This window comes from Ixodes scapularis, unplaced genomic scaffold (genome assembly GCF_016920785.2).
Source record: "Ixodes scapularis isolate PalLabHiFi unplaced genomic scaffold, ASM1692078v2 PGA_scaffold12__126_contigs__length_90152505, whole genome shotgun sequence".
Lineage (NCBI taxonomy): Eukaryota > Metazoa > Arthropoda > Arachnida > Ixodida > Ixodidae > Ixodes > Ixodes scapularis.
Window position 1 is genome coordinate 33,041,602 of NW_024609838.1, and position 12,852 is coordinate 33,054,453.

A 12,852-nucleotide genomic window follows, 5' to 3' on the forward strand; every position below is an offset into this window, starting at 1 on the left:
CCCATAAATATGGGGCAAACAATGTTTTTCTAGACGAGCATTTATTTTGAGACATGCCTATCGTAACCAGGTAGGAAAACAATTTTTAATGCGATAGCAGTTTTAAATTACTCATCGCAGATTTCTATGTATGTCGCCAATTTTCCGCTAAATTCTGCGGAAAACCGGAATCAGGTTCCTCGCTAAATTTAGAGGAAAATTGAATTCACGTGACCTACGCACCAGTTCAGGTCCCTCGCTAAACTCAGCGGAATCAGGATCCCCACTAAATTTAGCGGAATACTGATTTCACGTAACCCATGCACCCATCCAGGCTCCCCGCTAAATTTAGTGGAAATCGACTAAATCAGTTTCCCCGCTAAACTTAGCGGAAAATTTACGTCACGTGACCTATGCACCAATGCAGGTTCTCCGCTAAATTTAGCGGGGAACCGAACACCAGCCTGTCTGTTCAATGATAAATGCTGTTGCATGCATAGATAACCACCCTGTAATTTCTACAAATTTGCCTCCATCAATTTTTGTTTCCTAGGTTTAGCGTCCCGTTAAAAGCATGCTTCAAGGGCTCTGGTAGTGCGGTACGCGGTAATGACTTACTAAGTCTCCATTATAAATACTGCGAGACCTCAGAGTACTTTCAGTGTCCGACACAGGCATCAAATCGAGTAGTATGTTATTTCAGGCGAAAATCGAAAGTTCTAAAACTGCACACAAGCCTTAGGTAACGATCCGGCTGTGGGGCCTAAGCTATTCTCTCAGAGATGGGGGGTAATACTTACACCCCTTGTCCCATACATAACACCCTAGAACTAACTATACATTTCGACGTTCAGTCCATTGACACCGAACTGACGATGCCAACTTTTACGAGTGTCTTGATAGCTGTGTGATAAAACTTACTAAATAGCTAATGTACGTGAAAGTTAGCATCATCGGTTCAACGTCAGTGGACTGAACATCGAATTTGTTTTTGGGGCGTTTTATATGGGCTAAAGGGTGTAAGTACTACACCTCTATTTCTGATAGTATTTTTAAAAAGAATAAAGTGAAAATGCGTTTTGCACCATGTCGATGCAAATGCATCATATTTTAGCACAATGAAGCAAGGTAAGCACTTTAGAGCAGTTTGGCACAAACGGCGCGGCAATCACATATTACAGCAATAGATATCATGGCGTAGCGTTTTCAACCTCAACCCAGTTACTTCAGTTTCCACAGGGGGCTGCTCGCAATCCAAGAGCACGAAGAACTGAAGGCGGTAAACATGTTCTCAGAAAGAGCCAAATTCACAAAAACTTTTCATTGAAGCGTATTCGTCAGACACTCCTCTTGGATAAATTTAGACTAGTCTCGATCACTTTAATAAACCCGTAGAGTGCATGAACACGTCCTGTCTGCAACGCATCTCAAACCACCTAAAGGTCCCTGTAACCGACCATAACAAACCATAGCCCATGCACGACACGTTGGGCACTCCCCAGGTTTATCAGAATTACCTGAACAAATTTAAAGATTTTTTCCGTTTCTTTAGTTATGCGTGAACTCTTTTTGTATATTCGATAGCACTATATGCACCATTCATAAGACAGCGTCAAGCAAAACAATTCTAATGGACAACCATCACTCAAAACGACAGTGGCTTTATTGCAATGTCGGAGTAATTTGTCAACGCGTGCTTATTTACAAATTCTAAATTCGCTTAAGCAACCCCAACTGTAAAAAAAAAAAAAAGAAAAGGAAGAAAATTAACAAAGAATGTTGCCGCTTCTTAACACACTTTCGGTCCACAACCACAGCGGTGCGGTAACCGGTAAGCATAAGAAAAAAAATTATCATCAAGTGGAAATCAAGCACAACACCAATCCCAAAACAAAAATACACGCCTCAATATACGTTCTTGAATCCCCGACGTTGATCAATAGTAATGCGGATGCACATATTAATGCGGAATAGTAATGCAATGATGTCAGAACGCCGAGCTCTTATTGGCAGATTGAAAAAAATAGTGGGTAGACCTCTAGCCACCTAGCATTGAGGTCTGCCCACCATCCTTCCAATCAAAGTCAATCAGAAGTCGGCGTCATTCTGATGTCACCGCAACCCTTGCACAAGAAGCAGACGACTTGCACTCCGCATGTGTTGCAAACCTGCAAAAATTCGAAATCCAACCAGGTTCGACTTTTTCTAACTTCTGACGCAAAGTTCGACCAAGGTTCGACCAGTTAGTTTTTAGAGCACATGCGCAGGAACTGGAAACGATCAGACGCGATATTTATTGAGTATATTGTTTCACATTAATAAGCTAACTTAAGCATTAGGAGTACACATGTTTACTATTATAGTGTACAATCAATTTAAAAAATATAAATGATTTGTTACCCGAAATTTCAAATTTATGTAAAAGTCGGGCAACACTGTGCACAAGTCGAACTTTGTCAAACTTTGCGAAAAGATGGAAGGTTCGCCAAACCAATCGAATCTCGAGGTTCTACAAAAAAAGTTTGTGATTTCCTTAATCAATGGTACGAACAAGAAAGTGCTTTGGGGAATGCTACACCACCTCGACACATGAAGCTATTCAAACCGGCATCTACTACGCTCACAATTCAAAAAATAGAATATATCTAGACTACACCCGACAACCCTACATACTTCAATACCCAGAAAAGAACATCACACTATGGGGTTGGACTTTGCAAGGTAGGTGTATTGTCTCACAAAATAAACAATTTCTCTCTAGTAGGCCTTCTTTAGAAGTTTTGCTTTGTCTTTTTTTTTGTTGTTGTTGTTGTTTGTTGTCACTTGGCGGTAGAAGTAGTGCTATATTTGCATATTCTTTTTTTCTCGTCTTAAATATATTACAACTTTGTACAACACCACAACACCAGCACATACACACATATACACAACAACCACCAATATGCCACCACACAACTTTTTTTTTTCCTTTTTGCTTGCTTTCCACTTTTTTCGTTTTCTTTTTCCTGTTTTGTTTACGAACCAGACTTTTCCAAGCTCTTACTGGAAAACATCCAGGTCTCAACGATTTCACTCAGTCTTAATGGGGCGATTTTAGAGGCATTCTTTATGCAACGTGGGGAGTGAAAAAGTTATGGCTGAGGAAACGAGGCTGGTTACTGGTTAGAAGCACAAGCCATATAAATGAATGATGGGAAATGAAGCTAGAATAACTGACCCTGCAGAATAATTTTGGAATGAAGTAGGCTGTAGGCTCTTGTCACTTGCCACTAAAAAACATGCTGATGCTAACCAACAACAAAGTTCATGCAAAAAAGACAAAAGCGGAAACCAGTCTGCGAGCTCACAGAGCACAAAAACATAATCTAATACAAACAGCACTTTTAAATTTTTGTAAATGCCTATCACACTATATAGAATACTGAGTTTATTTTATTCTAGACTAGATGAAGGAACTGTCTTCTAAAACTGTGTAGCTATTGGTGACAAACTTAGAGGAGACTCTTTACAACTTTTATCGAGGAAAAAATATTACAACTCTCAGATCCCAAAGTGAAAATGAAAAGGGACCCAAACACTAATGTGAGAAAGAGATCAAGCAAAACCCTCACTGTCCAAACACTTACAGGAGAAACAAACCATCTGTATAGCGAGCATACATTCAAGCAGTAATGAGCTTTCATGATAAGTGCTGCTTCAGGAATCCAGACTTCTCTCAAGCAAGTGCCACTTAACTACTTACATTTAATTCCACTCAAACATTACGCGACAGCCAGCCGTAAATAACGACACCCAACCTAAAGTCTGAGCAACGTCCAGACCACTCTCCCGCAAGCCCCACAATCAAGGACCAGCATACAGTGATCCGAACAATGTAAAAATATACCGTAAACCAGGTAAGAAACTTAGCATAAAAAGAGACCTGTATGTATATAATATATATATATAATTATAGATATATCTATACACTAAAAAGCATATTCAGGAGCCTTATGCAAGGGGTATTCAAAGCGGTAAACGTTGCAAACATTGCTGTACTTTCAAGTCTTGGCGTCGAAGAGACAGCCGGAAGAAACTTGGAAATGTCGTCGCAAGTCGCAAAGAAGAGGACATGAGGTATCGACCTAGCTATGCGTATTGCATAAGTGAATGAATGCTAATGAAAACCATTCTCCCCCAAAGACACGTGGGCAGGTATCGAGACGGTGGCAGTTATCGCACGTGTGGGAACGGATCGTTTTTGGTGGCACGGAGTTTGTTCGGGAAGGCGAGGACAACTGAAAAGGTAGGTGGAAGTGCCCTTTCTCTTTCTGATATCTTTCTCAACATTCGGTTTCAAGCAACAAGAATGCGGTTCTAAGCCTTCCGTGTGCGGCCATGCCCAACCCTTTTTTTTCCCAGTTTTACGTAACAGCAAAACGATAGGTAGGTCGCACTTAGAAACCCGATGCGCGGGGATTCAATTGCTTCACTTCTACGCTGTGCGTTTGGTAAGAATGTGCCTGTGTTATATACCACAAAATGGGGTCCTCAAAACCAGAGAAAAGTCTACCTTTGCTACACGATACAAAGTTACTGAACCTTGTCTGCAAATACTGTTTGTTCAAGAGAGATGTTCTCTGCCGTGCTATGTCAAACCTTGGAGATGCTCGTCAACTAACAAAGCTAGCAAAAAAAATATGGTGGTAGCAGTTGCCTTTAAATTTCGATTGAGGCTGCGTATCATGAAGGCTTGCACTTTTTACCCTCGTATAAATCGAAATTCTTTAGTTTGCTTGTTTGGTGGGTCGGCAATTCTTGTTGCCATGAGAATCGCACTCCAGTATCAATGAGTCAGTGTCGAGTGTTAATGTTACTCAAACAAAAGGCGCCATGCCAAAGAAAGAGAAGAGTTTGCTGTACCCATCAAACGCTACATCGTTAGAACAAATCTAGAGATATTTGAGCACCGGCTAAGTGTAGCATCGCAATGCCATATTACGAGGCCACCAAATTGCACAAGTGCCACACAATGGTTTGTTAGCCTATTTCACAGGCCAGCCCTTAAATTACTTGTGTGCAATCCAAAGATCACGAAGTCAAACTGTGCAATCTTTCTGCCCCATTACAAACTTAAAATGCCCGGGCGTTTTCTCCATTTGCCAGATTCTATCCGGTAGCCTTACATCAGACCACAAGATGCCAGCTTTCTGAACGTGGACGCGGCTTGACGCCCGCGAATTCTAACCTTGGAAACCAGGCAGCGCAGACACCAACTTGCAATCAACTTAATGTTCAAGGTGGGCTGCGAAACCACTAAAGCTGATTTGAACAATAACGACAGGCACAACAGATATCTCAAACATTTTTTTGCGGCTTTCCACCCCACTTTCCTGCACGAGATCACGACACGGTAAAGCCACGACGTTAAGTCGTGAAGTCTCTTCCAAAACATTCTTTTCTTTTCCCACAACAAACGGTCGCTGCAAAAGCTTGGAGGGCTGGGCCGTAAAGAATGTCACCTGAGCCTCTCATTCAGAAAATGCAACGTCACTTTTAGTGTTGCCGGAAAACCTATCAAAACCGGCAGCATGTTTTAGCCTTCTGCCCAGAGAACATAACCAACTTTCAGAAAGTTTCGAGTCAGACCGCAGTCGAAACCACTCGGGGTGCACTAAAGAGGTTTTCCGCGTGGTCTTTATGCCTTTAATTTGATCCAGATGTGCCAGAGGTTCTAGAAATCCAATATTGTTGTCGTGCCCATCCCACTTCGTTGCAAGAAATGTTCGAAGTTGGTTTCCAGACTTTTCAGGACACTCTGCATTTTCTAGCTCCTATTTTACCCTGCAACACTCTCATCGAAACTCCTGCTTTCAGTCCATCTTTTTATATCGAAGTGGGGCACGTAAGACAGCAAACTTCAGGTTTCTACGGGTTTAATAGAGAAACTAAAACTCTGCCTTTCGGCTCGCATAAATAAACAATGAATCGCTGAAAGCTGGAACTCCCTGTGAATATGATGCTGGCAATGGTGATAAAATGCAAAAAAATGACAATGTGGTGTTGTGAAAACCATAAAACAAAAACACAAAATTTCTCTAGGTGCTGCCGTTACTCAAGGCCTAATATTCGTTCCACAAAAAGAAAAGACATTTTGTATGCCTGTGGTATTTATTTCAGTGACAAAACCTTGTAAGCAAGAAGAAAATAACAATATTGTCTCTCTTGCAGACAAGTTTTTTTTTCAATGAAATAGATGCCACACACACCCACAATATCAGTTTTTGGTTTGATGAATGTTAGGCCCAGGGTGACGCCAGGGCGTAAAGAAACTTTTGTTTTTCCGTTCAATCGTCTGATACAAACAATGTCACATTCTCAAACTTCCCACATTCGATTCCCACCGCTTGCGTCATACTGACACGGAGTTTCGGCTTTACGCGACGGATGGTTAGCCTACGCAAGTCGAAAAACAAGGTTCCAGTATCTCTCCCCGACCCTGTAGGTTCCTCGGAACGCACGGATCAAATTAGTGCCACGTAAAGACGACGCGAAAAGCCTCATCGGTGCGCCGTCAAAGCGTCCCGACGTCAGACGTCGAACACGACGGAGAGGGTCGACGAGAAGGAGCTGCCGTGTCCCAAGGTCACGGGGAGGTCGAGGGCAACGACCTCGATGCACAGCGGCCCCCGACAGGAGACACGGGAGGAGGAAGAAGCGAAGAGCCTGGGGCGGCGGGCGAGCGTGACGCGGCGCCTCTCTTCGAGCGACACGAGGAGCAGGTCGTCCAGGCATCATAAGTCCGGGAAGCGGTTGCGGTCTTCCCGATAGTCCGTCGGGATCTCGAACAGGGCCTCGTCTATGTTGTCCCGCAGCTCGAAGTCTTGGAACGTGATGCGTGCCGTCACCGTCGGCAGGATTGGGATGTCTGCGGAGGACGGGATGGAGAAAAGCGCACGACACGTTGAGGACTGGCAACGTGGTTTCGCGCATCTTTCCTACCGTGCACAGTACGAACCGGGCTTGGACGGTGATTAGTTACTATACTTTTTTTCGGCATGACTTGGCAGAGGGCAAATGTTTTGATGCGCGATCGCTCCAATTGGAGTGATCACACATTGTTGCGCCTCTTTTTTGCAATGCACGGTATGAACTGGTCTCAGATAGTAATTAGTTACTGTTCTTTGCTTCGGCATGACTTGGCGAAAGGAGGAGTACTGTCCAACGGTTCCCTGTCATGTTCTTCACCCAAACACTCAGACTCGTTCACACAGGCCACGGCTTGCGCCGTTTGTCAGATTATGGCAAAACGGAGAATAGTGGTAGCACGTCACTGATATTCATAGTAGGCAACATGTTGAGAACCCTTCCTGGCCTCAGCAATGATACAACAAAGCAGTGCAGAAGCCTACAGGCCATCTAAACAATCGTTCAGACACCAGGCAATGATTGGCTCATAGTTACGCATCAATGGGTGGCACAGATCTTTTAAAATAGTGCTCAAACAGGAAAAACTTTGCCTTGATAACATTTTGTCACGCGTACAGCCAAGGCCTAGCTAAGGGCACAGAGTGCATGCTGGAGGCGAAGCTTCTACTGGGTCCTTAAGCTGTCATCGAATATGGTTAATTTTTTGGTAACCTATAACTAGGGTGTGTATTTTCCGGTGTTAACCGAAAAACATCGATAATCATCCGTCGGTGACGAAAATATAAAATCGGTTAAAACCGAAAAACACCGGTGGTTGGATTTTTTCGTTCTGGTTAAAACCGAAAAACACCGGTCGTGGCATGATTCCGACCTAGCGAAACCTTTTCCCCGTAGAGGTTCGTCGAACGTGTTATCTCTTGGATCCTGCATCCTTCCAGTGTTTATACATGGCTTGCACATGGCGTCAGTCCGCCCTCCTTTCTGGGGGTCAAAAGCGTTTAGTGAACGCAGTGGAAGCTAAGCTCTCACACGCCTTTCCCCTATTGTGTCTCCCATGGCCCCCTTTTGTGGAACAATTAACGCAGTGGAGGGTAGGCTCTCTCGTGCCCTTTCCCCATTGTGTCTGGCCAAGTGATGTCGGTGCAAGCCATGTATTCAGAGGTTGCTGTGGTTCCTGGAAGACACTGCCAACGTCCGTGTCATACAGGAGCGTGCGTTTTCATAATTGTGGGTTGTGAACCGCAAGGAACCTGCTGCCATGACAGATGCAAGCCTCTCAAAGAATGCTTGCATCTACTATAATAACCAAGTGTGAGAAATAGATGCTTCCTAAAAAAGAAGTGTACGAAATATGTGAATAAAATTGGAACTCTCTGTCTGTGATCAATCGCATTTTTTTTCCACCGATAATCACCGATTCTAGCCTTGTCGTGAGACGTTCCACCAAAATACACCGGTGTTTTGAAAATAAATAAACACCGAAAAACATCGCCGATTTTTCTCACAAATAAACACCGGAAAGTACACACCCTACCTATGACTGTAATGCGTTGCTTTTTAGTGCAGTAACTTCCGGGTATAAAGGTCTCAACTGCTTTTTTGAAGCAACTGTAAAGAGTAACGCCATGACAGTAACGAGTTGCCCAAAAAAGTAACTATGGTAGTTACCGGTATCGCATTACTGGTAGTTGTAACAAGTTCCTCTTCAGTTTTTTTTACCGGGATTACTTTATCTCCTCGAGTAACTTTAACACTGCTACACCTCAGCGGTAATGTGTCCAAAACTGGTACAAACAGTAGGGCCCTTGACAAACTAGAGACCGAGTTTAAAGACAACCGACATGTAAGGGGAGGACTTCCGAGAGCATGTTGCTCAAACTCCACTTTCGACTTAGCTTAAATGTTGCATGTGGTGAACGTTAGCTATAACTTCCGACAACTCTAAAGCTTGTGTTCCTATAGGCCAGCTTGCATTCCGCAAACTGCGAAATGCTCTACACTCAAGGTGAAAACTGGCAACCACAGAACTTCTGTGCAAGGTCAGACTGTCAGACATACGCGGGCGAATGTCGAAATTGTGTTTCTGCAACCTAGACACTGGACTGAGAAAAAACAGTAGGGTGGAGTCGGAGTTTTGCAGCGCGACTGCCACAGCGACTCCATATAGGACTGTCGTGAATGGTTTCTAGGGTTAGAAGATGTGGAACTTGTTGCAAGATCTTCATTCATCCAGTTTGACAAGCTGCCTCGGTGGCTCTGAGGTAAAGCGCCGCCCTACGGATCCCGAAATCCCGGTCAAGTGCCCGCAATCTGACGGAGACTTGTTGCAGAGATTGTGTAATCAAGATTTCGGTTGCACGTCATAAGATTTCCAAATGGTCCAAATGAAGGGAAGGCGTGGTTCGGAGACACTTCATTCTCTGAATACTTGCTCTAATATGAGGATTTTAGCTACTCATAAAAGTTTTGTCTTCTCTCTCAAAAACAGTTCTTAGTTTTAATGTAGCTCCTATGGCTTTTTATTCAGAGGTGGAAATAACTACGTAGAAAACGTTTTTTGTGTGGACAGCTGGGTACACTAATGAAATCTCCCGAGAAGTGGCCCACGCCTGAAAGATAAACCACACCCTTCTTCGGCACAGTTTTCTACTTTTCAAAAACACCAAAAGATAGCCCACTTCTAGTAATTGCAGGGCCCTGGCCAATGGTTAACTCAGCAGAAATAGTGTTACTTACCTATGACAGAGAGAAGCAAACATTGCTGACTTGGAAGCACAGTAATCTTACATTCATCACCCCTAGCTGCGATCACAAGTTTTACAGGGCACCGAATCTAAAACTAGACTTTTTTCAACTTTTTTTTATTGCACACTGAAAATTAGCCCACTCCTCATTTTTGCCATAGTTGCTTTCAATTTATGGGGCTATCTATCGGGACATTGTCACGAGTGACAGATGATCAGTTGGCCAATAGCTGAAGAAACTAAAAATTAATGTGGCAAACTTGTACGCAAAACAATATAGAAGGTTAGCATCGCAGGTGCCAATGTCGGCGAAAGAGCAGGATCGAGCACTGGGGCAAGACTGACCCCGGCTCGTCACGCAGAACCCCTTTTATACACACGTGACGTCACGCGGAGCCACGCGAGCCCCTTTGTACACGCCATCGGGCCACGGCCGAGCTCTCTAGTTGGCTGGCTGCGCGTGCGGCAATATTACAGTAATATTTTATAACGAGCATGGTGCAATAGCTCACAACGTTCCCTATGAAGTGTAGAGTGCCAGTATCTAGCCGAAAGTCGAGTACAATTTTTGTAAGTTTATTAAAGAAGAACAAAGACATGATGAAGCCTTCTTTTTAGAAGCCCTTTAAAAGTGAGTTTGAATTTGCAGAAACATTTTTAAGATATTGCAATCCCAGATAGATATCGGCAGTCTACAATCTTCAAAGAAACACATCAAAAATTTCATCATGATTGAAAGATTCTAAGTACCAAAAACTGATTGCACAAACTGAGAGGACAGCATAAATTTCCAAAAAAGAAAAAAATGCATTTGAAAGTTCAAGAGATGTGTACTTTACAAATATTGTCTGCAATTACATGAAATATGTCCAGAACATAAAAGTAGGGACTTCAGGAAACAGTCAGAATCAACAAACACGTCTCGCATTGTACGCTGCTACTTTTCTGGTCCCTCTTGCACCATCTGCCATCAGACATCAGCTCCGTTCGCTGACTCCCACGTCGGCATTTTGGTCCTCATGAGGTTGGCAGTTTTCGTGGCAGCGGCATGAACTTTCTCGCAAGTGAAGGTCTTGTGGTGCACCCTTGCTAGCAGGCCGAGAATCAAACAGAAGCCCAGAAGTCGACGCCTATCAAGTTGACGGCAAAACCTGCATGAGCTCCCGCCGTTGTAGCTTCGCCTTGCGCTTATACATCTCCACCTGACGCGGCATGTTTCGACGCAAACGTCAAAAGTGCTCTTCCTAGTGTAGTCCGAGGGACAAAAATCTCTTGCTTTCTCTAGCTGGCTCCCGAACGTGTAGAAAATCTGCGCTCGTGACAAGCGGGGCAGATCGCACTGCTTACAAGTATCGTTAGCGTGCCGACGTCGCACATCATCGAACTCGTGCAGCCACAGTCCCGTGTACTGTATCTGTTCTCGAAGGACGCTATCTTCTTCCCCGTAATGCAAACCGACATGAACAAAACATTGATGGCATCGAAACAGTCGCCATTACAGTGGTTAGGCTTAGCGGGCGACAGTAAACGTTCCTTCGCCGATGTTCTTCGCTTGCGTTTGCACAGCCTTTCTTGCAACTTGCGCCTGCTTCGGTAGTTCCAAACACGAAAATCATGCTCTTCAGTGTTGTCCCTTGCAAATCGAGTTGGAGATGCGTAGAGAGTGCTGCTGCCCCCAGTGACGGTTTCTCAAGGATGGCAGATATTCGCATAAACTTGCAACTTTTCGAGCACTGCAGGTCGGCGGGACACTTTTTTTTTTCCTAACTTGGGGTGCGAATATTGTATTGATTTTCTTTTACTCATAAAAGTAGGACGTTTAAAGATAATAAGGTGAGCAAAACAAAAAGAAATCAACAATTTCCAAAATATACTTGATTTTTCAACCTGCATTAAACCTCAGTTCTCTGATGGGGCATGCCAGACGCCTTTCATTGGTTTGGCACATTGTTGCGATAGGCCTTGGCGAAGGTCACGTCCTTCCTTCGCCTCCCCTTCTTGTCCACCCGGCGGGTTTGGCCTTCGCATTTAGGATCGGCGCCCGGCCGTCTGAGCCGTTGTTGACAGAACACGTCGCCCGGCGCCGCGTGGACGCCGCCACACCTGGGAGCGGAGCTGAGCCGGACTCCTCTCTCTGGCTGCGGGGTCAGTCGATCCAGGAACCAGCTGCCCTACCGGGAGAGGATTCCGGGGGACGACGACGGCGGCGGGACTTCCGGCCGAGTACGTTCGGCTCAAGTTTTCGTCCGGCGCCACTTGCGGATTATCCCGCTAAACCTTTCCCGAGCCACGACGCCGCACAATGAGGGGATCAGCTCCATCACGGTCAGCGTCTGACGAGCTGACAGCGGACCCTTCGTCACAAACTCCTGGCGCGGCTCATCGAGGTCAAGAATGCCCCGGCGCCGGATAGGGAAGCCCGTCCGACGCTGCAGTGTGTGCGTGTATGTGTGTGCGCGCTCGAGAGGATGAGTGGGGGCGGGGCCTGAACATGACGTTCGTTGGCAGTTCGGCCACCATTGGCTGCCATCCGCTGGAACATCAACAGCGACTGTATAAAAAGAGCAAACGAGAGGCCGCAGTGTGTGCTCTCCGACGAACATGAAACTTCTGTACATATGTAATATAAACAGAGTTTATCGCGAGACACCCTCCCGTCTCCTGATGTCCCTGCCTGGAGTCGGCCTGCGGTTCCTGTCCTCGCCTGGCCCTGCCTGAGGCTGCCTGGGGAACTCCTCGGTCGCAACAACTGGTTGGCAGCGGCGGGATGACGTGCCTGCTCATGGTTCCTGGTACGGGTGAGTGCTTTGCAATTTTCCCTTGATTTGCCAGACCTTTTGCTCAGTGTTAGGTACGCGAGTGGAAGGCTGCCCTTTCGGCTCAGAAAAAGCGAAGTTCAAGCTGACTGAGTTAGATAGGGGAGGGAGATTGCGACACTCGGGATCATGGAAGTCAATGAGCTACGCATTCCTGAGTTGGTGGCGGTATGCGAGGAGCTTGGCATAAGCGTGGGGCAGGCAAGGCGAAGAAAGCCGATCATGGAGCTACTTCGCGAAAAGGAAGTGTCCGACGCAGAGCTTCAGGAGGCTTGGGAGCTGATTCGGGAGCGGGACGAAAGAGCGAAGGCTGAAAAGCAGGAGCGGGACGAAAGAGCGAAGGCTGAAAAGCAGGAGCGGGACGAAAGAGCGAAGGCTGAAAAGCAGGAGCGGGACGAAAAAGC

At 45.3% G+C, this 12,852-nt stretch overlaps 1 protein-coding gene across 1 annotated transcript in view; it reads right to left on the minus strand.

Moving 5' to 3' along the window:
* Positions 1-1,620: 1,620 nt before the first annotated feature.
* The window catches only part of LOC8028819 (ankyrin repeat domain-containing protein 13C), a 29,471-nt gene continuing 18,239 nt past the window's right edge, over positions 1,621-12,852 (minus strand). Inside the window, exon 13 of the mRNA XM_002401720.4 lies at positions 1,621-6,886. Coding sequence (XP_002401764.1) covers positions 6,753-6,886 — 134 coding nt within the window. The 3' untranslated portion in view covers positions 1,621-6,752. The remainder of the gene's footprint in view (positions 6,887-12,852) is intronic.